General features: G+C 39.7%; 1 protein-coding gene across 8 annotated transcripts in view; it reads right to left on the bottom strand.

Annotated features, from left to right (window-relative positions):
* Positions 1-25543, bottom strand: part of LOC149225260 (receptor-like serine/threonine-protein kinase ALE2) — a 390048-nt gene extending 364505 nt beyond the window's left edge. The window contains exons 1-5 of one of the 8 annotated variants that reach the window (XM_089377022.1): positions 25309-25543; positions 25002-25205; positions 24674-24726; positions 24475-24546; positions 24054-24177 (exon numbers count right to left, since the gene is read on the bottom strand). In XM_089377022.1, the coding sequence (XP_089233148.1) occupies positions 24054-24141 (88 nt within the window). In that variant the 5' untranslated portion in view covers positions 24142-24177; positions 24475-24546; positions 24674-24726; positions 25002-25205; positions 25309-25543. Of the gene's footprint in view, positions 1-24053; positions 24178-24474; positions 24547-24673; positions 24727-24825; positions 24842-24878; positions 24950-25001; positions 25206-25308 lie in introns of those variants that run through there. The other 7 variants (XM_089377021.1, XM_089377023.1, XM_089377025.1 and 4 more) reach the window with 7 other exon arrangements.
* Positions 25544-26967: the final 1424 nt, after the last annotated feature.

Below are 26967 nucleotides of genomic sequence, written 5' to 3'. Positions count from 1 at the left end.
TTGGGGTCGTGAATTCGCCATGGTGTTTCCTCCCTAGGTAGGAATGGCTAAAGGACCACCCTATTAGGTTTTTCCAGCCCCTAAGGGGAAGCAACATTTCGTCAGTCTGCCCTTCAATTAATAGGTGTTAATGAATAATGATGGTATGGAGGGGAAAAGACTTCATCAATGTTACTTGGGAGTGGGAGCGGAAGCGGGAGCGGGAGCGACCATTTTCAGAAGCTCCCGGTTTGGGAGCGAATCCCGGAGCGATTTTTTAAAAATATATATATTTTTTATATTTTTTAATTTTTGATACATATATGTCAACAAAAACATGTAGAATGATGAAATAGACATAAAAAACATAAAAAAACATAAATTGATCATTGAACCATATCACATCAATCATCTAGAAATTATAATCGTCATCAACCTTAGTAAAATTAAAATACATATTACAACTGCAACATATTGAGTCTTATAAATCATGATTCATCAAATTCAATATTAAAGTTTCAACTTCAAGCTTTCAGAATTGAAAATTCAATAACATTTATCATCATTGATCACCAAAGTAACAAGTTGTACTTGTAAGCCAAGTTTAACCATTACAAGAAGTAATATCGAAGATATTTCTAAGTCCTGACTCCTAACTTCTAACTGTTAACATGATATGAAATGTTAAAAATTTATAAAATGAAACATGAATAATGAGATGAAATGAAACAACTTTAGTGACTAGTCTTTCACAAAGCATCATATTCATAATTCACAATCATTACCAATGAGTTATAATTGCCAAGGCCCAACTTCCAACTTCAAATTTTCATTGTCACAGTGATATAATGTTTACAAAAAATATCATAATGTCATAATGATATGAAAGAGTCAAGAGTCAAGAGTCAAGGACTCAAAACTCAACACTGAACAGTTATGAAAACTAAAGTGACAAGTCTAATAGAAACTAAAAAAGACAAGTAAACTGTAAATCTACAAGTGGCCCTTGCCACGAGAGTCTCCAGGAGTATAAGTAGGTCGTGGTGGTCTTCTAGGAGTCTCCCGCCCAGACCGACGACCAGAACTAGAGCCTCCACGCGAGGGTGCCGATGGAGGTGGTGACAGCAATGGAACAAGACTCGGGCCCCGAGAACTGCTACTGGATGGTGGAGGTGGAGGTGCCATGGCTGCTGCAGCTGCTTCAGCTTCATCCCGTACAAGCTCCTCTTCTAGTTCTTCCATATGTACAATGCCATCCTCCAAATTGTCGTCCTCAGGGTGATTGTCCCAAATTTTATATGTGGGATCTCCATTAGCCCGATCACAGTAATGGCTCAACAACTTCAAGTTGTAGTGCACATAAACCAAGCTTTCTGCTCGGTTTTCGTTGAGCCTGTTTCTTTTCACATTATGTATATAACTGTAGGTGCTCCAACACCTCTCTGCAGAAGAAGAATTTACAACCTGTGAAAGAACTTTTATTGCCAATTTTCACAAAAGTCCGTGGCCGCCATATGTTTCCCACCATGTGAGAGAATCAAATTTATCTTTGTCATCCATTGCATGGAAGTTACCATACAAACCACTGCCAGTGAAGTATCTGCCTATTTCAAGGCGCACAGCTGCACATTCCTCCCTGTCAGGCACCAACTTTTCTAATGCTTCCAGATATCCTCTAGTTACCTCTCGATCTAAATGGGGTTTGGTCCTAACACCACCCCCTGCTGCAGGTTTGCCCAACCAAGAATCTGAGTAGTATTTTGGCGTAAGGATATACGCCAAGCAACGTAGTGGAAGGTTAAGCCTATTCCACCGTTCACACACACAATCGTGAATCAGTTTGTACAAGTCGGGATCTTTGTTATGAACAATGTCTTTTATTTCCCCCAACATGGTATCCATTTGCTCATACACCTCGCCAATCACTGGTTTGTCTGTATCTGCAAACCAAATCATGTTATAAATTGGCTTGGTGAAATCCAATACCTGTCTCACAGTTGTCCAAAACTGCCCATCAAGAGCGGCCTCCTCCACCGTTTCAAAACCTGCAATGTCAGCTACATTTGTAGCCCTTTCCTTTAACACCTGCCAATGTGGACTTGATACCATGCTAGCTAATGCCTCTCTTACCTTCAAAAGGCGCCTGAAGGTGAGGTAATAGCTACCAAATCTAGTCCTCGCAATCTTCAGCAACTCCAATCTCGAGTGACTGCGGAAAAGGCCATGGGTATTGCTATGATTTGTAATAAATTTTATCATTTTTTTTCCTTTCTTGTACAAATCACCAATCCATTGGTATTGTTCATTTTTGTTTTTGACAATATCATGCAACAGAAGGTTCAATGTGTGAACCAAACATCCAGACCAAAATATGTTCGGGTATTTATCCTCAATAATTGCTCCCGCTGCCTTACAATTAGGAGCATTATCAGTGATGACTTGGATGACATTGTATGGGCCAATACGCTCAATTGTTTCAAGCAATGCTTCTGCAATGTTGATAGCGGTCTTGAACTTGTCTGAGTAATCATGTGCAGCTAGAAAGATGGGACCACTAACAGACACAGCAAGAACACTTATCAATGGCTTGCCTTTTACATTTGTCCATCCATCAGATACAATGGACACCCCATTGTCAGTCCAAGAACTTGTCATTTTATTCAAAGAATGTGATATTTTTGCTTTTTCATGATCAAGGCCAACAGTTCTTGCCTTGTCATACCCAGGGCTCTTGTATCCTTTAGGGGCATCATTTATGGCAGAAACCATTTCGTGCCAATAAGGTGAGCGTAGAACATTGAATGGTATCCCACATGCATAGAGGAACCTGTAAACTTTTGAATCCACATCATTCCTACACCCCTCATCAAGGAAATCTGATATGGTGCTACGGCGTAAAGATGATGACCCTGTGCCTCCATGTCCATATCCACTGCCTTGGGAGGACGCTGAAGGAGTTCTTTGTGAGCTTGGTTCAAAGAAACCCCTTGATCTTTTTGCTCTGTATTGGGCGTCCTCCTCTTCCTTTATGTATTTGGCTCTATCTGCTGTTGACACCTTGTCACAAGTTTTGATTCCTATTTGTTTCTCTCCATCCCATGGCCTTTTCCCGCAGAGGTGTCTTCTAGCACGGGTGTATGAGCCTGTGTAGTCAGTGTTGCAATGGGGGCAATGAAATTTAGTGGTTCCACCCCCTCTCCCTGTTTCAGCCCTGTGAACATATTTCCACAATGGAGTTTGGTCTTGTTTAGTTTTTTGACCCTCATGTTCACCCTCCTCCACATCCTCCTCACTGGGGTTTTCACCCATTTGACTTCCTCCGGCTTCTTCATCCACCTCTTCAGTTTCAGGCCCCCTCCGTTTCCTACTCTCCACCACCATAATAACCAGAAAGGGGACCAGGAAGAGGAAAATGCCAATAAAAATGCTCAGGTCCATCGTGTTTGATGTTTGTAGGGTTTGAGTCTTGAATCTGCAAATTAATTCAGTTTATTGGGATTAATTCATTTAATTTATTAATTTAATTTAAATTAATGATCTTTAAAGTCAAACAGGTAAATGAAACTAACCAAATTAACTACCTAACCAGCTAAACTAACTAAATGATTAAGTTACTTACCTCTGCAAGCTTCCTCCTCGCTCCTTGGCACTTGCTCCTCGCTCCTCAGCTCTGGCTCCTTGCTCCTCAGCTCTTGCTCCTTGCTCCTTTGCTCTTGCTCAGCTCTCAATCTCAAGCTCAATGAAGTTGAAATGAGTTTTTTTTGGCCCATTGGGCTTATAAACAAAAAAAAATTAGTTAAATTTTTTTGATTTTTCGGGTCCGGCGGAATTTTTTTCCGCCGAACCGCTCCCGGCCGGTTAAAAATCGCTCCCGGAGCGTTTTTTAATGCCCGGGAGCGATCGCTCCCCGATCGCTCCCGGGCATTAAAAAGCGCTCCGGGAGCTCAGGAGCGATCGCTCCCTGAAACGCTCCCTATCAGAGCAGGGAACGTAAATTTTTTTAAGGGAGCGCGCTCCCGAAAATCGCTCCCGTCCAGGAGCGATTTTGGGAGCGCGCTCCCGAGCCGCTCCCGCCCGGAGCGCGCTTCGGGAGCGGGTTCGAGGGGGGGGGGGCGCTCCCCCGCAACACTGGACTTCATGATCAAGTGCCATGGTCAAAGGGACCAACATGATGGGGATCCACATCGAGAGTGTATAGATGTGAGGGAGCAATCGTGGATGCATGAGTTACCAACTCTGCCTTTGTTTTTCCACCGCTCTTGTGTGCCTTTTACTTTTGTTTGATCTTTCTATGTATTAATACTCATCGCTTAAAGGGTTAGAGCTTGTTTTGTATGATGTCTAGCAGTTGCATTACCCCTTAATGATGAGGCAGCTCATTGCCTATTGAGGTTGGGACATGCAAGGGTTCCTTTTATGATGTATAGGAGCAGCATATGCTCAGGAACCGAGTGATGGCCATAATGAGTGAGATGGAGCTCATGCTAGGATTTTGCCCACTTCCTAATGTGTATGTCCTAGCCATCTTTTGCATTTTGATATTCTTTTATTTTGTTTTGTGGCCATGATCTACTCTTTCCTTTTCTTTTAGTTGCATCAACCTTTTAGGGCCAAGTTTCGGCCCCTACCCAGGTATGTGAATGTATGGGTGCCAAATCCTAGAGAACCAATGGTCAGTTGAACCTGAAGAATGGAGGTGGAATATGGACTTATAATGTAAGATTGAAAGATGTAAGTATGGAATAGGGATAGATGGAATACGTTATCTCAATCAAGGTTTCCCGAGTAGTGCCCCTCCTATGCCCATTGGGATTTTTCAATGTATCTTCAATTTTTTTCGATGTGGGTCTTCTCAAAAGTATGTAGGGTGGGTACTCGTAGGATGTGAAATTTAATTCTACATCCAACGGGTGTCTACACTTTAAATTTGAGTAAACCTATAAGTAGATAAGCTGAAAAAACAATAAAATGGTAGTTTCCTTTCTTTTTCTTTCAAAAATCATAACTCTTATTTTACTATTTTAACTATTATTTTATTATTTTCCTTAGGAGGCCCATTTTAAACCTCAAAATTCACCTAATGCAATTGCATGACCACAATTTGGGAAAATCCACATATAAGAAGGAAATGATGGATATCATTCATGCAGTAGTGACTTGGCAACCATATCTCATAGGAAGGTGTTTTGAGATAAAGAGTGATCATCATAGTCAGAAGTACTTCTTGAACGATGCTTGCCTCCACTAGAGCAACCTAAATGGGTCACTAAGATGTTGCGGTATGATTATGAGATCATATATAAGAAGGAATAAGAGAATGTTGTGGTTAATGCTTTATCATTACCGAGTCCAAGATGGTTCACGTAGAAAACAATACTTTAACGTGGTTCACATAGAAAACAATACTTTAACGCAACCTAATTAATAGCTTCAGATAAATCCCAACCAACCTAAAATTTATAAATGGCAACAAGATACATTGCAGTATAAAGGGCACATTCTTTTAACAAAAAATTCGACCCTAAAACAAGTCGTAGAGGAGCTACATTCATCACCAACAAAGTGTTTATTATGCTGAGAAGGCATGAAATTGGATATCCAAGATTTCATAACAACCTGTGATGCTTGCCAAAGAAGCAAGGGAGAGATGATGAAGATGCTAGGGGCATTGTAAGCTTTACCAATCCCAACACAAATCTAGATAGAAATTTCAAAGGATTTTATTGTGGGACTCCCAATAGCAAGCAACAAATTAGCCATTATGGTGGTGATTGATCGTCTTTCAAAAGTTTCTCATTTGTGTGCCCTAGCTCATCCTTTCACTCCTTCCTCAATTGCCTAGGCCTTCATGGATCAAATCTATAAGCTACATGGTAAACCACTTCCATTGTCTCAAATCAATACCCCTCATCCACCAACAAATTTTGGTAGGAGCTATTTGAACTTCAAGATCCATAGCTAAATATGAGCATTGCATATCTCCCCCGATCGAGGTGCAAGCCGGACAACAATTCCATTATGACAAAAGGTCATAGGTTCTTCCTAATAATCGGCATAGTGTAGCTGAAAGAAGAATTGGCACATAGGGTGGAGACTCATAAGCATATTGAGTAAGCATGAGTCTAATTCATGACCTCAAAGCTAAGTTTCAGGAAACGTTGCCCAGGGGTTCGTTTCCGGCGGTGGAGACTCATAAGCATATTGAGTAAGCATGAGTCTAATTCATGACCTCAAAGCTAAGTTGCAGGAAACGTTGCCCAGGGGTTCGTTTCCGGCCGGAAACGAAACGGAAACAAGGAAACTCGTACCGTACAGCTTGGAAACTCGTTTCCGGCCGTACTGGCCCGTTTCACGCTAGGGAAACGTGGCCAATACGACCGGAAACAAGTTTCCAGGCCATACGACGGAGTTTCCAGTTAACACTTGACATTTTCTTTTTTTCTTTTCTTTTTTTTCGCTTCTAATTTAGTGGGGCAGCCTAATGTTCAAGCCTACGGCCCTAGTGTTAATATGCAGTTCATGGTAATGTTAAATTCTTAAAGTAAAAGTGACATTCTTCTTAGCGAAAGATAAAGGAGAATGTCATTTTTACTTAAATTTTTAACATTACCATGAAATGACTCAGGATGTTTGAGAGTGGTTTCGCCCTCATCGGATTTCATATGGAGAAAGTAGAATTTTAGATCTCACTCAAAATCCAGCAAACTTATCTGTTTTTCAGGATTTCAGGATTGGGGAGATTGCAATGTTTCCATTGGATTTTGTCATGTACTAGGGTATTGAACTTGTATTTAATCAAGAGAACCAAGCCCTCTATGCAGGGGAGACCACCAATAATCAAGAGCACCTAGGGTACTAGGGTATGGAACTTGTATTTAATCAAGAGCATTAAGGTCATTCAACTATGTAGGAGGAGACTCCCAATCAAGCACAAGACAAGAAATTAGAAATTTCTTGTGGCTGATTTTGGATATCACTATTTTCATTATGTGATCATTCATGAGTAAATGTGATGTGAATTTAGAGACTTATAGTTTATGCATTGACAATTGACAATTTAATCATAATGTAATAAATTAGAATGTATCATGTTGCCTTATGATTGCACATATTTCTTAAATGTCCTAATATATATATATATATATAGATATTGTGTTTCCCCATTTCCAAAATTTGGGGGGTCACATTTTGTACCCGTGCCCGTTTCGGAAACTCGTACCCGTTTCCCCGTTTCGTGCAACTTAGCCTCAAAGTAAGCATACATAAGGATTCAGGGGCACACTAAGAATCATCTAGAGTAAGTCACTAAGCAAGCATCCCAAGCATCCAAGCAAGCATACCAACCCAGCATTCAGCATGAAGATTCCCTTCTTCCTCAATCAATCCCATAAGCTCAAGCCAGAAGCTAACCCAATAAGATGGGGCTAAGACCTCCTAAGATGAAGCCCCTAAGCCCAGATTCAACTAAGCAAGAACTCCTAGATCATGAAGCCTTCAGCTAACCAAAACATGAAGCTATACTTCAAATGCAGCTAACCCAAGCAAGACCTCAAACCTCAGATTGCGGATCCCGAGAGAAGACCTAACAAGCTCAAGCCAGAGTCTAACCCCGCAAAGACTAAGCCTGACCCAACAAGATGAGCCCAGCATGACCATGAAGCTCTAAATGACGATGCCCTTGGGGTAAAAACCCACCACCCTCCACATGCTTGAGGTATTTGTTGCAGTGGCTCTGTGCATGGATGGTGTAAATACTCCCGCAAGAGGTGACAGCAGTATAGTGTTTTGGTTTTGGCATTTGGTTAGTTGCTCTGTTAGAGAAGTTGGTAAGTGTTTTGTTCAAGGTAGAGGAGTGTGGAAGGGTGGTGTCGAGCTCTGTGGAACGACTCGGATTCAAGCGAGGTGGCGGGCTAGTCTTCTCCCTGCGTGGGTAAACTGGTATGTGATCCGCCATTCCTTTCTCTCCTCCATGCAACGGCTTATCTGTTTGATGGAATTGGGACTGTATGGTTTTGAATTGTCGGGGTTTGTAAGAAAGAGAGGCTCCATAAACTGCATGCGTATGTTTTCCTATTGAAATAGGTCCATCTGCCCGACATGGTCTTTGTGTCTGTTCTGTTCGGGATTATCTTATCCAGGATGGGGTTATATGGGGTTTCTGTCTCTACGGTCGGTCCCTGGGACATCCTTCTAGCTCGACCTGGCATCGCTGGGACTTGGGGATGGGTAGTTTACAATTTTGCTCCTGGTTTTGTCTTTCCGAATTTGTTGGGGATGGATCAGGGCTTTTTCTCTGTTTGTTCTGGAGCCGAATTGTTCCCTGGAGGCTTTTATGTGGGTTCCATGACCTCTACCCCTGTGGGAGTCTTCTTGGGCATATGTTTGTGGCTCTGCGATAGGTTTGTCCCTATGGTATAAGTCTTCTTCATATCATTTTGTGACTATTATGTTAATGGGCTCTGGGTTGTGGCGGTTGTAACTCTGTTTGGGTCGGTCGGTAAGGAAGGTATGCAATGGAAGAGAAGGGAGGAAGTCCCTCAGGTTCTTTATTGGAAATTATTGTTTCATGCTTCTTCCTTGGCAGGTGTGTGGGGCGGTAGTGTCACCTGGAAGCTGGGAGCTTCTAGGCTCGGGCTACCACCTATGCAAGCAATTCGATTTACCATTTTCTCCACTAAAAACTGTAAGCACACGGCAATGGCTTGGTCGGCAATGGCTTGGTCGGCAACTGAAAAGTCATGAAGCCCAGCCTTGAGCGGCCACGACAGAAGAACCAAGGGGGTCGAGATGGCAGGGCAGCCCAACTCCTCTGGGGGCAAATCGAGGGGTCGAAAACCAGTTGCCAGCATCATAAATGATGCAGCTACAGCTTATCATGAAGGAACGAATGAGGAAATCCAACAGTTAATTGAGGAATGGGAAGCAGACTTGAACCGTCAAGCTAGCTCGATGGAAATTGAGGTGGAGGACTGGTGGGCTATGGTGCCGGATCCAGGGCACACCCGTGGTCACGTCACTCAATTCAAACAGACCTTGTTCTTGTATTGGTCCATGAAGAGTATCTTGGGAAAGGCTTTGGAGCAGGTCTCTGTGGGCATGGCAGCAATGGTGCAGGACTTTCCTAACTATAAATAGGAATTTCAGAAGCTCCAGTTTCAGATGCAAAAACAAGATGGCCACCTTCGACGAATAGAAGATCACCTCCCTTGCATTCTCTCACAGACAGAGCTCCCGGGTTCCAATGCTAAGGACTTGGCTCCAGTGGAGTCTGCGTCTACCAAGGGAGCAGAGTAGTATGCTAGCTGGTCTCTCAGTTTCCTTTCTCTTTTTGTATGCGGGAAGCTTTTAGTTTTCAGAATATTGATCATTTTGTTTTTAGGCATGTAGTATTCAAGCAAGGCAAAGACATTCAGACTTATCTAGCTTGGTTAGAAAGACTTATTATTTTTTGTTATTGGATGGCATATCACGTTGTTAGGTGGCCAACAAACTTGGTTTCCCTCAGGGCAAGTTGAGGCCACCTAACTATTATGTTATGTGGATGTAACTTTCTTTTATATTAATGAAAATGGAAGGACCTACCAAGCTTACAAAAAAAAATATGAGCATTGCATATCATCCTCAAACTGATGGTCAAACAAAACTAGTCAACAAGTACTTAGAAACCTATTTGAGATGATTTACCTTCAAAAAGCCACACCAATGGGCACAATGGCTTCCCCTTTCCAAATGGTGGTACAATACCATTTTTCATTTGGGCTTCTTTAAGCCACTTGTACAAAACAATGTTATCGAAACCAAACTCATGATCAAACTATAAAACCCTCTAAACCGAGAACTAGTCGGAACCAGACTGGAACCAGTAAAAAAAATGGACCAAAAAATCAGTTGACCAAAAACAAATAAAATATTCAAATTTTAAAGAGAAACATATATATTCATGTGCATCCATATGAATCCAAACCATTTATACACAAATAAGAAAAAGTTCTCATTTATATAACATGTAAGGTTGCACATAACCAAAATATCATTGAGTGCAATCCGTCTTTGAATCGAAAATACATCAACAAACAGGCTCTAAATGGCCTCTAACATTAAAAAAAATCATGCTACAACAAATACCTACATATTATCAAAATCATTGCCTATATTGGGATCTTTGTCATCAATATCAACCTTTAAGCATTAAAATAAGATAGAAAAAACATAGAATGTCAAGTCAAGATTTTGTTTGAGCAATGGGTACATTTTTAGTAGGGTCATGATAGAGGAGTTCAACAACCAATGCCACTAACATCAAGGTACATAGAGGGCTCGGTGCCCTTGATTAAATACTAGTTCCATACCCTCGTACATGACAAAATCCAATGGAAACGTTGCAATCCCACCAATCATGAAATCCTAAAAAACTATTAAGTCTGCTAGATTTTGAGTGAGATTTAAAATTCTACTTTCTCCATATGAAATCGAATGAGGTCAAAACCACTCGCAAACATCCCGAGTCATTTCATGGTAATGTTAACCCTTTTACTTTAAGAATTTAACATTATGATGATTGCATAGCAATATTGGGGCCATAGGCTTGAATATTAAGTTGCCCCACTCAAACATTTTTGTATTTTCCTTAAGAAAATTGTGTTTCGAACATCTCTGGTCAAATTGTACCGAACCGGCTAGTTCCGTGACAAGATCAATTGGTTTGGTATTGTTATCACTCAAACTAGCAGGGGACCTAAAGGGGATCCCTAGAGGGCAAATGCTAAACCAAGGGAAACAAATGGAAACTTAGCCCACTGTCACCTCAGCTAAGGCTCCCTTCTCTTTATGGACTTTCACCGATAAGAGGAGACTCGGTATATTGTGGAGTCACCGATGAGGGATAAATCAATGAATGGATATGAGTGACCTGAATAATCCCTTTCCCAGAAGAGCTTGAAGGATGGAGCTTGCTTGCTTTCTAAGCAAGGTACAATGTATTCTAGGGAAAGGAAGCGAGGTTTCTATGGGATATGACTTGTGAAGGAGTTTCCCAACCCCTAAAATCCTTGTTGAAATTAGTATCCCGGATGGTTCTTGAAGAGTTGTCTTTTCAAAGGAACGAGACCACACGAGACTAATTGGACCCAGTCTAGGGTAGGAGGAAAGAGTATGGCAAGCAATGATGTTCTTACCCTAGACAAGGTGGGGGAAGGATCAAAGAAAGAATTTTCACTTGAAGGTGTTGACTTGATCCTATGAGGCACTAGCCTTGGGGATGTTAGGGCAAAGTTTGCTCTCGGAGCTAGGACTTGCCTTTTCTCCCAACTCCACTGTCGGAATGGCTTCAAAATTGGAGGAGGCCTTGAAGAGACACCAGTGCAGTAGATCGAACTTTTTGGAGGGCTAGTTTGTCGGGAAATGATGCCTGGGTGACCCAACTTGGCTAGACCTAGGAAAAGGTGAAAAAGATGTGATTTTAGGTGACCACCTCTTGGTAGATCAGTGCCTTAGTCTTGGGAGAATGGAGTCTATGATAAATATGATTGAGGGCCTCTGGTTTTTGGTCAAGGAGGCTTCAAGACTACTTCACTAGCCTTCTAAGTCAAGAGAAGCAATCTTGCATCTTTTATACTTCAATGTGCAAAGGAGATGGCTTATCAAGGTCAATTCATTGATAGAATTAACCCTAGGAGATTTCATTCACATTACATAGCCCATACATTGAGAGATGTTATAATAGACACAAAATTCCACAGTTTAAAGCAGTAAATGCGTGTAGCAATTAGCCCTAAAAATAGTGAAAATCTCAGTCCAATGTATATGATAAAGTAAACAATAATAACATTAAAAGCATGTACTTACATGTAACAGAATATATCCAACCATCCACAATTGACAAAAGTGAAGCTCCAAGATAAGATAGACCAATATCCGCACATCAAAATTCATCCATAAAGCTCCAATTCCTCCTCTAGAAAAAGTGTGAAATTCTCAAGAGAGAAAAAATCCAAGCCAAAGTGATGATGAGCAAATGAACTCATCTCACTTGTATTTATACACTAATGAGGAGTTCCAATTAGCCTCCTTTGCCTACATAAGTCCCAAAAATAAAATAATGTTCTAATAATTCAACTTTTAGTGACAAGCCCACCAAACTAGCTCATAAATGAAAGAATAAGCCTCTCAAGAAGTCAAATAATAATCTATGCATGTCGTAGGTGTTGATTTGGGGTAGCATCGAATGTGCACTAGGCCTCAAATTTTGCAGAGAGGCTTGGGCACACGTATTCCAAAGAACCCAGAAAGCGTTTTGGGAAATTCCACCCAAAAACGATTTTATTAAAATAATTAATATTTTTAATGGAGTTCCTAAGTCTAAACTTAGGAAAATTAAAATATTAATGGGTATTAATCTAATTGTGGGTGTAACTTCTAGAAGAAGACGAAGATCAAGCCAAAATGATCTGAACCTTTGATTAGGAGTTAATCTAGGCCGTTGGTTGTCCAACGGGAAGATATAAAAAGGGGCTTGAGGGTCATTTGGAAAACACACCAAGAGAGATCAAGAGATCGAATTTCTAAAGTGAGAAGTTCTCATAAGGAAATTCGATTGAGGAGATTTCTTGCAGTTGAGGGGCAGGGATAGCATATGGAGAGAGAGAGAGAGAGATTTTCTCAGCTGAAGAATCATCAGCAGAGAGTGATCCAATAGCCCAGACGCAGAGGCTGACGAAGGGCCACGCAGAGGCAACGCAGAGGGTGAGAGAGAGTCCGAGATTTTGTTGAGGAGAGTCAATTTCAGAAGCCGAGAGCTGAGGTGTAAGACCGAGAGGCTAAGAGAAGAGACTTCAGGCAGCCATTCAATCAGCAAACTGAGTGACGTAGAGCCTAGAGAGGTTGATGCAGAGCCTGCGTGAGGACTGCGCAAACCAACGTAGGGCCTGCCAAAGGCCATTCATTCAATATCCGGATCAACCGAGATTTTCTTGGTGATTGTGTGAGGTAATCTCACAAATCTTTCTGCCAATATTTCTCTCTTTGTAATTGAATAACCTAAGAGGTATTCATAAATGTATTCAGAATTTGCTACTGCTTAATAATATAAAACCCTCAACGCTGTTGCACCGGTTTTCCTACATTGGGTTTTTCCAGGGACATTTGTCCAAAAATAACGGTGTCTATTGTGTTGTATTTTCTTTCTTGCTCAGTATCTTGTTTCTGCTTATAATTTAATTAAGTGAAGGTTGCAGTAGTATTTACTTCGATATTTACCGTAGAACATGATAAATAACTTGTATGGATTAACAAGTAGGAGAAGTAACATCGGTTTGTTGCAGTAGGGGTTCCTCTTGTGGAATTTTCATAGTAGGGCCCTCTAAGAGGCCTAATGAGGTCCATGGGTGCCATAATGAAGAGCAGGACCCTCAAAAGCAGTGGACAAGGGGTTGGCCCCTTATAATAACCTGTGGTGCTCCAAATGACATGTGGGGGCACACAAGTGTCCTCATTGTTGAAAATAGCAACAAGAAATGTTAAAAATAGAATCCAAAAATTCCAATTTAATTTGTCCTTGAATTATTAATTTAATTAACTTAGGAGTTTCGAGTTGGAAGTCTTTCTGAAGTCATGTATATGTTCTCCCTATATTATAGGGGTCCAGGATGAGTTAAGTATAAGTTGTAATTAGTTAACTCAGATTATTGAGTTAAGTCCAATTAAATTAGTTCCAAACTGTTTGAGGAACTAATAGCGAGTTAACAGTCAGTTGATGTATTAGTGCACTCAACTAGTGCTACTCCAGTTAATTGAATATTCCTTCATCAAAAACTCATGCATGTCGATTCTAAGAAAGACCTAGTTGAGACTAGAGTGCAGGGACAGTGTACTATTTGTGTTAGATTTTTCTGAGTTGCACTGATAGTGCATGCATTCAGGGATTGATCCTTAAGGGATTGCGCAATTTTAGAGGCTTTATTTCCCTTTAAATACAAGCTATCCTCCATAGGAATCGTGCATTGGAATAGAGACTTGGAGAGCTTGTGAAGAGGTTAATCTTTGGCCTTGAGCTTGCTTATGGGTTGGAGATTGAATTTGCTGAGTGATGGGATTGTTCTTGAGAGAACAAGCATTGTAATTTCATCTTGATTTTCCATATTAATACAATATAGTAGTGGGGTTTTGAGCTGTGGCTTTCTCCGGATATTTATTGTGTTATGTGCCCTTGATGTTCTTCCTCTTGTCGATTATTGTTTTGCTCTATCTTTATGTGCTTCCGCTGTAAAGAGTAGAAGTAGATTCTTGTCTCTTGTTTCAGTAGATTACATGAGCTTGTGAATCTACATAATTTTCTACATGGTATTGGAGCTTGATTGTTTTTTTGGCCGAGAGTTTGCATAGTAGATCTGAAGTCATGCATATGTTCTCCCTATATAATAGGGATCCAGAATGAGTTAAGTATGAGTTGTAATTAGTTAACTCGGTTTATTGAGTTAAGTCCAATTAAATTAGTTCCAAACTGTTTGAGGAACTAATAGCGAGTTAACAGTAAGTTGATGCATTAGTGCACTCAACTAGTGCTACTCCAGTTCACTGAATATTCCCTCATCAGACACTCATGCATGTCGATTCTGAGAAAGCCCCAGTTGAGACTAGAGTGCAGGGACAATGTACTATTTGTGTTAGATTTTTCTGAGTTGCGTTGATAGTGCATGCATTCAGGAACTTATCCTTAAGGGATTGTGTAGTTTTTAGAGGCTTTATTTCCCTTTAAATACAAGTTATCCTCCATAGGAATCATGCATTGGAATAGAGACTTGGAGAGCTTGTGAAGAGGCTAAGCTTTGGCCTTGAGCTTGCTTATGGGTTGGAGATTGAATTTGTTGAGTGTTGAGATTATTCTTGAGAGAACAAGCATTGTAATTTCATCTTGATTTTCCAGATTAATACAATATAGTAGTGGGGTTTTGAGTTGTGGTTTTCCCCGGATATTTATTGTGTTATGTGCCCTTTATGTTGTTCCTCTTGTCGATTATTGTTTTGCTTGATCTTTATGTGCTTCTGCTATAAAGAGTAGAAGTAGATTTTTGTCTCTTGTTTCAGTAGATTACATGAGCTTGTGAATCTATAGGATTTTCTACATGGTAGTGAAGCTGGATTGTTTTTTTGGCTGAGAGTTTGTAGAGCAGATCTGAGAATTTATGTGCAAAATTTTCATAAACAAATTGTGTATCCGGATTCCTTGGAAAAGATACCAAAATTCAAAAAAAATGGCCGAATCAAAGTTTGGATGAGGGAGATATCGCTGATTTAAAATCAGCTCTGTAGAGGAGATTTCAAAGTTTTGAGTTTCTGAGTTACAGGTGAAATTCGAATTTGCAATAATACTTCAGGATCGACAGATAGTGTTCTATGGTTTGCGGCTCAAGTATGCCTTGGGTGGCAGCTCGAATTATATAGCTTGGAAAGACAAGATGGAAGTCATGTTGGAGGATAATGGCTTGAAGGAATTCATTGATCAAGACATTCCTAAGCCACCAACATCGAATGCTCAGAATCTGGCCGAATGGAAGAAGAGTGTGGCAAGGGCAAGGCGGATAATCCTTGAGGGAGTTCGAGACCACATTGTCTCGAGTCTCCATGGGAAGGAAACTCTGCATGCTATGTGGCAAGCATTAAAGGACCTTTTCCAGAATAGCAGTGACCATAGGAAGTTGGCAGTTAAAGTTAAACTTCGAAAAATCAAGATGGAGGCAAGCGAGTCAATTCCAAATTACTTGACCAAGTTCACTCAATGTCGTGATGAACTTGGAAGTGTTGGAATCACGATTGTCGAGGAAGATATGGTGAGTCTTGCTCTTCTTGGACTCCCAAAGAGTTGGCATAGTTATTAGGACTCTATCAATGGTCGGGAGAAGCTGCCAGATTGGGAACGACTATGGTCGGATTTGATGCAGGATGAGATCAGGAGGAACACCAGAGATGGGACCTCTTCCAAGGAAGTGGAAGAGGATTTTGCCTTAGCGAGTAAGGCAAAGTGGGCCAAGGGAAAGAAGTCCCAAGGCGAGGAGGGCAGAAAGAAGATGGACTTGATGAAAGTCAAGTGTTTTCACTATCACGAGCATGGGCACTATGCCAAGAACTGCCCACAGAGGAAAGCAAGCAAGAAGGAGCCGACAGTAGCGGTAGCAGGTGAAGCTCTAGCTTCACAATTCAAACTTGATTTCTCTCTCATTGCATGCATGGTCGGCACTGCCATGGGAGGCGTGTGGTATCTTGATAGCGGTGCCTCATTCCATATGACGAGGAATAGAGATCTCTTTAGTGATTTTGAGGAGAAAGACCTCAAGCAAAGCATAGAGTTTGGAGATGACGAGAGGTATAGAGCTACTAAGATCGGTATAGTTACCTTTCAAAGGGAGTTTGGCTCCCCTCTCAAGATCACAGATGTGATGTATGTTCCAGGACTAAAGAAGAATCTTGTTTCAGTCGTGGTATTGGAAGACCATGGCTATGATGTGTTTTTTAGTAAGGGAAAGGTTTTCCTTAGACACATCACCACGAGACGGGTGAAATAGATTGGTGCACGGGTCAAGAACATGTATGCTCTTGGGCTTCAAGATGCATGCAAAGCCTTGAGGAGCAAAGCAAAGGTTAGAGACTTGGTGGTTGAGAGGGAGATTAAATTACCTCTCAACATGCAGCCCCAGAAGAAGCCTCGGAAGCAGCTTTAGGAAGTTGTGGAGAAACCACAACTAGAGAAGCTGAGAGGAGACCGAGTGGAGAGATCTACTCAAGCAGAGAAGAAGCAGTCTCAGACAATTGTGGAGCAGCCACAATTGGAGAAGCAAAGAGGAGACTGAATGGAGGCATCCACTCATGCAGAGACCACCAGTACGGGGAAATTTCAAGTCAGGTGGGCAGAGGGATCACATGCAGCGATACCTCTAGGTGTGAGGTGGGGCGATGTGAAGTGCTAGTCCCAAGAGGGCTGAAATTGGACAAGGTCCATTGACTGGTTTTATCTCATGGACCGTACCTTGCTACGGGAGCCAAAGTACATAGCAGCAGGAGGAATCAGTGGGATTGATGCAGTCATAGATCAAAGTGACAGAGGCTAGAGCATTCAGATACTGAAGAGCATAGAGAGGGTTGACAACAAGTGCAGAAAGGCAAAGTCAACAGAAGCGCAGAGTTTTCATTCGACAAAGGCAATAGTAGTCAGAGACTTTGATGACAGAGGCATCATTCTGATTCAAGTTGGATGTTTTTTGTTTTTGGAGTTGTTGGAGCTACAACACTCGAGAGAAGTGTTGCATGCAAAACATTCCAAAGGTTTAGGATCAGGATTGAGTTGAATTCCTTTCTTGTTGAGAGCGAGTGTTGAGAATAGCAACAATAAATGTTAAAAATAGAATCAAGAAATTCCAATTTAATTTGTCCTTGAATTAAATTGTAATTATTTTCTCATAGCAACTTGTAAATAGTTAATTAAGTTTAATTAACTTAATTAACTTGGGAATTTCGAGTTGGAAGTCTTCTGAAGTCATGTATATGTTCTCCCTATATTATAGGGGTCCAGGATGAGTCAAGTATGAGTTGTAATTAGTTAACTTAGTTTATTGAGCTAAGTCCAGTTAATTTAGTTCCAAACTGTTTGAGGAACTAATAGTGAGTTAACAGTCAGTTGATGCATTAGTGCACTCAACTAGTGCTACTCCAGTTAACTGAATATTCCCACATCAAAAACTCATGCATGTTGATTTTGAGAAAGACCCAATTGAGACTATAGTGCAGGGACAGTGTACTATTGGTTTTAGATTTTTCTTAGTTGCACTGATAGTGCATACGTTCAAGCACTGATCCTTAAGGGATTGCGCAGTTTTTAGAGGCTTTATTTCCATGTAAATACAAGCTATCCTCCATAGGAATTGTGCATTGGAATAGAGACTTGGAGAGCTTCTGAAGAGGCTAAGCTTTGGCCCTGAGATTGCTTGAGTTGGAGATTGAATTTGCCGAGTGTTGGGATTGTTCTTGAGAGAACAAGCATTGTAATTTCATCTTGATTTTCTGTATTAATACAATATAGTACTGGAGTTTTGAGTTGTGGATTTCTCCAGATATTTCTTGTGTTATGTGCCCTTGATGTTCTTCCTCTTGTCGATTATTGTTTTGCTCGATCTTTATGTGATTCCACTGTAAAGAGTCGAAGTAGATTCTTGTCTCTTGTTTTAGTAGATTACATGAACTTGTGAATCTACAGGATTTTCTACACTCATGGGTCTCTAAACAAATCGAAGATGCATGTAGATTGCCTACAAGGGCTAGGATGATGGTGTAGGTGATGCCACATCATCATGCAAGTCTTGGACCATCTGCCAAGTGTATGGTGCAAATCTAAGGCCAGTTGGGCATGATGGATCAGATGCATCTTCCTCATCCAATAAGTGAACCACGAGCAATCTTTGAATGGCTGTGGGGATCCATGGAGTATTGTATGTTGTTGCGGAGGCCCATGGTTTTCAATGCAAACCCTACATGTGCTAATGTAGCCCTCTGGAGGATTAGGACCCTGTATAGGGAGACCAAACCCAAGATGAAGACCATATGAAATCATGCATAAGATCTAATGCGTCCCCTAGCCTTCCACAATACAACAAGTCATTAAAGAAATTTAGTAAATGAGCTTACCAATCATGGACCATAGGTGGGGACTTCATAATGGTCTGCCCTTCCATAATGGGCTTCAAGATGTAACAATGTCTCCTAAACTCCAAATGGGGCTAAGCAAGAATCCTATTAGGTGGTTTCTACTTCTAAAGCGGATAATATATTCAAGGTACATCCTTCAAAAGGTGGTGGCATGTGACAGATAGGTGAATGAAGTAGAGGATGAGAAGGGGTAGCCCTGGGTGACACGCTAGGGTACAACCGTACAAGGGTAGCTAATAAGAGGGAAGCCAACACTTGGGTTTATAATGTATAGGAGGGAGTACTCATGGTACATGAGGTGCCCCGGCCTTGATTTTTTCACCCTTCTTTACATTCCCCTTTCTTTTTTATGATTTTCTTTTATTAACTGTTGGGAGCTCAAGGGGGAAGAGCATGATGTTCAAGATATAGCAATGTATACCCCCTTTTAAAGTAGGGCAGTTCATTGCCCACCAAGGGTTGGGACAATAATGGGTTCCTATATGATGAAGGAGGCTCATAGAACCTGTAAGAACTAGAGTGATGGCCATGACGATGCGATAGAGCTCATGTATTGGCTTTTGCCCACGTGCTAAATGTGTTTGTCCAGACCATCTTTTGCATTTTGTGGTACATTTTCATGTTGAACATGGCCAAATATGTTTTTTTCGTTCTTTTTAGCTGCATCAACCTTTGGGCTTCATTCCAGGCCATGACCCAAGGTGTGGGCAAGGGGAAGGGGCAAGCTAACCCTATGTGGACCCAGTGGAGGAATGTGGATGGTGGACCCAATTGGGAGAAATGATGAATGCGGTAATAATGAGTAGAAATGGGGTAATATAAGCAGATAAGGGAGTGGGACCACGCAACCAAAATCGGGGTTTCCCATGAAATACCATCCCTAAAGCCAAATGGTCAGTAAAAGAGATCCCGAGGGACTAGAATGCAAGGTTAATATCCAAAAGGGGGCTAGGGGACAAGGGCACAAAGCTAACCCATTCTTTTTGCCGAATCACCCCATGAACCCATGCTTAGAAGTGTCCATGATAAGCAAACTACAATACTCAATTATCAAATGACAAGGCATATCTTTAGGTTCGGAAGGCCCACCTTCAAACATATGATCATAGCAGATGGGTGAGGGAGCACATGGCTAGCTCAGGTGGCAAAGAAAAGGCACAATGAGCTAACTGGTGGCTACAAGGGGCTGCTGGCTGCCGGTTGAGGACCATCTTGGAGAAAAATGTTCTCCTAGGTAATAGACCCAATGGACAAATGTGGGCCCAGATGGAAAAATGTGAAAAAGGGCTTATAATGAGTGGAGGGGAGTGAGATATATGGTATCGGGAAGCGGGGCCACACAATCCAAAATCAGGGTTTCCCATGTAGTGTCGCTCCTAAAGCTAGTAGCCAATAAAGGAGATCCCACGGGTTTATGATACAATATTAACCCCCAAGATGGGGCAAGGGAACAATAAAAGTCAAAGCCCGTTCTTTCCGCTGAATCCCCCCACTAATCCATGCCCAAATGTGCCCAAAAAAAGCAAGCATAAACACCAAATTACATAATGAAAAATCATACCTTTGGGATTGGAAAGCCCACATTCAAACATACGATCATGGAAAATGAGTGAGGACACATAATGACTAGCTCAGACAGCGGAGAATAGTAGCACATCGAGCTATCAAGTGGCTGCAAGGGGTTGTTGGCTGCCGGCTGAAGACAACTCTAGGAGAAAATTTCTCCTATAGGGGTCACCCACTGGTGGTGGTTAACAGGGCCATTATCCCAAGACAGGAGCCCAAGTAAGTTATGAGTTTTATAAATGATGAATTGTTTTGTTAGGCAGAAATTTGTTTGTGATTCATGTGATTCATAGCATAATTTGCTTCCGCTGAATATTATTTGTTAAGAATTAGCACAAAAGTAGAGTATAATACCCCAAACTTCTCTTTGCTTCTTTATCATTTCATCAACATGTATCATTATCGTGTCGAAGTGTCACTTATCATTACTTTGGTATTTATCATGTCGAAGTGGAAATTTTTGCATCAAGATGGAGAGCAGCTTCGAAGATAAGTGCAATGTTGTATTGATGAGATTTTGATTCTATCTGCTTGTGTATCTTGCAGTAAGATGTAGCCCTTGCAAACTGCACATATGATGGGATGTTGATAACATGTCCAGTTCTGACTGAAATGGAATAAAAGACTATGTGACCAGAACAACATATGTGAAGCAAGTTTTTCTGCATTCTTTATTCCTTTTGAGGGTAATGTATGTATTATATGGTGGATACTATTTTACTTAGCTATTGTCACATATCATGGAATGTCATGGTTCATTATTTTATGGTCTCATTTTCACGTCCTTTTTTAATGTTAAGGCACGTTAAGACATGATAAGATTATAATATGCAATATTTACATATTTGCAGCAGTGCTATGTGGCAACAATTATTTATTTGTTCCCCTCCTCTTTTTTGAAAATCTCATTCCTAATACCATTAGAACTTTAGAGTATATTGTTAATTACTAGAACATGTACAGACAAATGCCAAGTCTCCAACCTACAACTCTGATATGTACGTTATTGGCAAAGAATACCACTGATTAGGCGCTTGCAACATAACCACCTACAAGCACAGAACCATCAACAGAATGGGCTAGAATTCCAGAACTAACTACACCGAAAGAAGCTAACACCACTATTTATTTACCCTGTTGTGAAGGTGATTGTCACTAGGTTGGGCCTAGGAAAATAGGCCTACTTCTTCACCATCGTTTGTCAATATTTTGCTCAATGTTGATTTTGCGAGTGCAAAATATATGAGCACTTATTTCTGAAACTTGATAATTACTTCCAATGATGTAGATGATTATTTAGTACTTCAATGTATCATTAAGTAATTACAAATTCAGAAATTCAACCATAAGAACAATGAATCAGTAGAGATCACAATGCACAAGAGAGATTAGATTTTTAACCTGAGAAAACCCACCTAGGGAAAACCCTAGCAACCTTTTTCTTAGAGAAATATTCAGTTCAACAAGAGATCCATCAAAGTCATGGACAAACTGACCAGCATAGTAGCAAGATGACCATTCAACAAGTGCCAAGCCAACCCTCCAAGATTCAAGACAAAATACCCTTCAATTCTGTCCACAAAAAGGTCTGCAATAAGATCTGTCACAGGTCTTCAAGTGGGGCAAAATTCGTCCTCTGTCTTAGCCTCAGAATTCGGATGATGCCACAGAATTAGTGCCTCAGAACTTCGTATCTACTACAGAAACTTGTGCCACAAACAGTTCGTATTAGCCACAGAAAAATATGCCTCAGACTTCTGAACAGAACTCGGCTACCTTAGTCCACAAGAATGAGGTATAGAAGATGAGATATATGCTTCTGTTTTCGGCCTCCAAGTGTCCTTGACTTCTTCGCATAGAACAGAGATGATAAGATGATTCGATGTGTTCCTTGAAGGGATACGAATAGGCTACTTATAGCCTTCCAATCATGTGAATGGGTGTCTCTCGTGGGCAGGCTGACATGTCTCTTGGAATACCAATTTGGTCATCTTGGGGACACAAAATTTACTCTTTAAAAATTATATTTTCTTCTTTTGCAAAGGCTATGAAGAAAATGCCTTCTATATTTTTCTTTTGACAAAACAATAAATAAATTTTCTTATCACAAGCATGAAAAACATGCTAAATATAATTTTTCTTTCAACAAATTGTACATTATGAAGACCGACCATAGCTACAAAATTCAACACTTATGATCCACAACAGTTCTTTTGTGGTTTACGATGCTTCTACATCCTTTTAGGTTTTTCTCCTTTCTGGCATGCCAATCCTGCAGCCTGCCTAGATTCCATTTTCTCTGATCAAAAGCATTGTCTTTTTTATGTGCCTTGGAAAAATGGTTCCTTAATGATATCAGTAAATTTGCTCACTGAACTTGTCCTTATGCATTGATTCTAGTACACCATGTAAATTTCATTCTCTTTGAATAAGTTTACAAAATCCGCAAATATCCTTTTAAGCATCCACTGGTAGTCAGAGGGCACCTGAAGTACAGTGAATAGTATGTTGCCTCAGTTCATCCTATGACATAGATATTCCAATCTTTTTCAAAGAACATGCTCCTTAAGCATTGCCAAGCCATAAACTCTTTAAAACTCCAAACCTTTCGTATATTCCTAATCGTTTTTACCCTTCGTTACATTTGAAAAGAATAAGCGTGTGGTAAGTTGAGCTTCCCAAGGAAAAGGAAAACGAAGCAACCCCTAAAAGTAGTGTTCATTGGCATGCCATTTCCATTTTCAGGTCGTTACCTCGATAAGGATAGAACCTGGAACCACACAAACAAAATACAAATGCAAGCAGCTAGAACTAAACCCGAGTGCCTTAAAACCTAATAGTAGGGTTCCTTCCTACAATTTAACCTCAGCTAAGGACCATCCAGTCCTTCCCCCCATGGACTCTGTCCACTTGAACTAAAAACTTGTGTACTCAAGAGCAAATGAACTGCATTAGCTCCTAGATTCAGAGACACATAAAAATCGGGGTTCAACCTTTTAAGGGAAAATGCTGGTGCAACTAATTCTATCCTCGACTGAAACCTGGGTCCAACACCTACCAATCTTTCGCACCCCTAATCCCGTGCAGCATCGCTGCCATAAGTGACAGGCTCGAAAGCAATAATGTAATTAACTCCAAGCAAAGCATAGCACAAGGACCTAGAGCAGATGTGGACAAGGTGCAGATCCAAGGCCCTACAATATTTGGTTCACGTGTTTTACACGGGATCATTCTAACACATCGATACCCTATTTTTTCACGAGAGGAACGCATGATGGGATCTGTAGACATCGCATTCCTTATAGAAGAACACCAAACTAAGTCCCGATATTAACAGAGTGAATTTTAATCCAAAGCTCAAGAAAATAAGTTCAATCACAGAACAAGCATTGCCACAGTGACAGAAAAAGTTCCCCGTAAAAACACGAGTAAAAGAACCGCAAGTTAAGGCCCGATATTCAACAGAGTTAAATTTATTCCAATGGTTACTAAGATACATTCAAAATACATAATCATAATTGTTTGCAATGACAGAGGCATTCACCATGCAGACTTTCTGTCCAGAACCTTGATGTGACAGTCATTCTGGCTGGAACCTTGCAAATGTGCACGGCTCCAACTGCCCTTCTTGATGGGTGTTCTGCCTGGAAGCTTGCAAATGTACATTATTCCACCTGAACTGCACAAGATTTATTCTACCCAGAACCATGTAAATGTGCATAGCTCCACCAGCCCTGCCCGTCATGTCAAGGTTTCGAGCAGAAAGTTTGCATGGTGCCCAAAAATACTCTGAAAACACAAGTAAAAGATTGACTAACCCTCTGCAGACAGCGGTATGCGGACAGCATTTGATGAACCCTGAAGCAGTAAAACGATTACACTGAAATGTATTATAAGCCTTTCCATTTCCCGAGCAGGCCGCTACTAAGACCAAATCAATGGCTGCAAAACAATATATTAATAGAATCCGTAAGCCAAAAACAGTGCGGAAGTGTCAAGGAATAAAATAGTATCAGCATTCCGCGCCTTTTCCTCAAATTTAAAGCAAAATTCTTTGTGGCTTCCTTTCTCGCCACGGATTCAAGTGTTTGCATAAAAAAAAATTCGAAGAACAAAAACAAAACTTGGAGTAAATAGTTCTACATCTACACAAAGTACAAATGTTCAAAATTTGAAGATTTCCTCAAGATATAGATATTCAGATAAATGTTTAAAATTTGAAGATTTCCTCGAGAATACCTTTAATCGAAACTGCTTCTTTAAGATAAATGCGCCTGCAACCTTGCGATATAAACATTTTAAATAACCAGTCTGGAAGCTTAAGTTTCACGTATTAGATTAAACTAGAGACCTTATAACCGACAAATCTCGCTGCATTTACAGCACAATGCAGCATATGAAAGCAAAAACTGGACAGAGGTCAAGAAAAAGTAAATACTTTAGAATATGCAATGGATTGCGCACAAAATGTCTTTGTCGAGATAAAGGTACCTACAAGCATATGCGATAAACATATTCAGTACTCAAAATGATCACTCTGGAGTCTCCAAATTTAAATACTGCAAACAAATTATCAGGTAAAGAAAATACATTGCAAAGCACAACGGATTGTGCACTAAATGTCATCACCTACAAAAATGTACCTGCGGACTTATGAGTTTAACATTTTCAGTACACGAATTGAAATATAATCGACTTGTCGCAAGCAGACTAGCTGCGCAATAACAAGAATTAACGCCAAAAGATAAAGGTAAGTAAAAAACCACCTCGCATACAAAGGATAAGCACTTCAACGCATTTCATATTCCAGTTCTATTCCTGACAAAATTGATTGTTCACCGGCACAAAATTCTCAAATTCCAGTTCTATTTGTGACAAAATTGATTGTTCACCGGCACAATATTGCGAAGATGAGGATGAAACTTTACGCATTCAATAATAGTCTTTGAAAGCTATGAACTCAACTGCTGCTGTGTCGGCAAGTCAGCCCAAGAGACACTGTTAAAGCCTAAAATCTTGAAGAAGCCCATCAGCCTTGAAATACAGAAAACTTAACATGAAAAGGAATAAAACCTGTGAATCGTTTTTTTCCCGTAAATCACATGCAGAAAGATCTCTTTGGAAGCATTCGGCGCGCATCCGCCCGCAAAATAGATTAACACAAGCATATTTCTGAAACAAGCTGAAAAGCTCAGTGCAATGAAAGCTTCGAGTCGTGCTTGACCAGGTTAGAACCCGTCACGTATCACATGGATTCCTTACGCTCGCCGTAGAAATTTAACGGCGTTTCAAACGGAGTTCTTAAATATCTAGAAAACCACAGAAATACAATCCCAAAAAGCTTTGACATTCCCGTGACCAGGCAACGACGACGGCGCTGACGTGTTGGAAAATTACAGGTGGCAAATAAATTACAAGTGTCCTCTCTAGCGTTAGCCTATACCTTTGCCACCCCGCTTGAATGATTGGGTCATGCCAGTTTGCAACGTTTCTACTCTAACGGTTAAATGGAGTTATTTGGTTTGGCACACCATACGATTCCATTTAGGTAATGAGGTGTAACTTGGTCGGGTAGGTTTTTCAATTTGCGTAGAGTTAAATAAAACTGGTGCATCACATAAATATTTATAAATATGTATATATTTATTTTATATATGTTTTATATTTATCATACTTGTCTTTTATGTATTTAGTTTTGATAAATATGTATTTATTTATTTTATATATGTTTGTATATTTATTATACTTGTTTTTTATGTATTTAGTTTTGCTTTCATTATTTATTAATTTAGGTTTGTTTTGATTAAGTATTAATTTATTTTTACTAAAAAAAATTAATAATATAATTATATTATTATTGGAATTTATTTTTTGTTATTTATTATTATTATTTAAATATATTTATTTGTAAGGTAATTGGTTGAGGTTTTATTATGGGTATTTAGTAAATGTTAGTTACTAATTTTTGGTTTAGTTTTATTTTCTTTTTATTTAATCTTTTTATTTTGAATTTTTTTTTTATTATTTTTATTTTCATGAATTATAGTTTTTTTTCCATATTTTTAATTTAAAATTACTTGTTATTATATTAAAAAACACAAACACATGTATTAATAAAAAGAAAAATTAATTAATCATATCTCTTAATTTTTAGTGATGGTATAACATTTTATTAATTGTTTTATTTTTGTGATGAAATTTTTATTTTTATTATTTTTTAGTTTAATTAAGCTATATTTAAACTTAATTATTTTTTAGTTTAATTAAGCTATTTTTTAGTTACTATCTAAACCTTATTTTTTATATGTTTTACATGTTATATAATATATATATATATATATATATAAACTTAAATTTATTTTAATTGTGGATCTATCAAGTGTGAAGAGGGATCAATTTTTTTTTCATTTTAAAAGAGGTTTGTATGTCAATATATTTGATCCTTCTCAACCCTTGGTAGATTTGGAGTTATGATGGATCTAGGCTAGTTTTGGTGGTTGGTAAATTTGGAGTTAAAATGCATCTAGATTGGTTTTGTTATTAATTATAATTATTGTTGTTTTTTGGGCATGTGGTATTGATAAGCAATGGTATTGTAAGAAAATCTATTTAGAAATTAATATTATCCATGGTAAAATGAGAGTGAATATCTGTGTTAAAATTCTTGTTATATAGTAAATATTAATTTTTTATGTACTTATTAATTAAATTGAAACATGTTTACAGAATCAT

Source organism: Pinus tabuliformis, chromosome J, assembly GCF_031772625.1.
Source record: "Pinus tabuliformis cultivar Carrire ecotype Pingquan chromosome J, CPIR1, whole genome shotgun sequence".
NCBI lineage: Eukaryota > Viridiplantae > Streptophyta > Pinopsida > Pinales > Pinaceae > Pinus > Pinus tabuliformis.
This window is presented reverse-complemented; position numbering and strand designations above follow the sequence as displayed.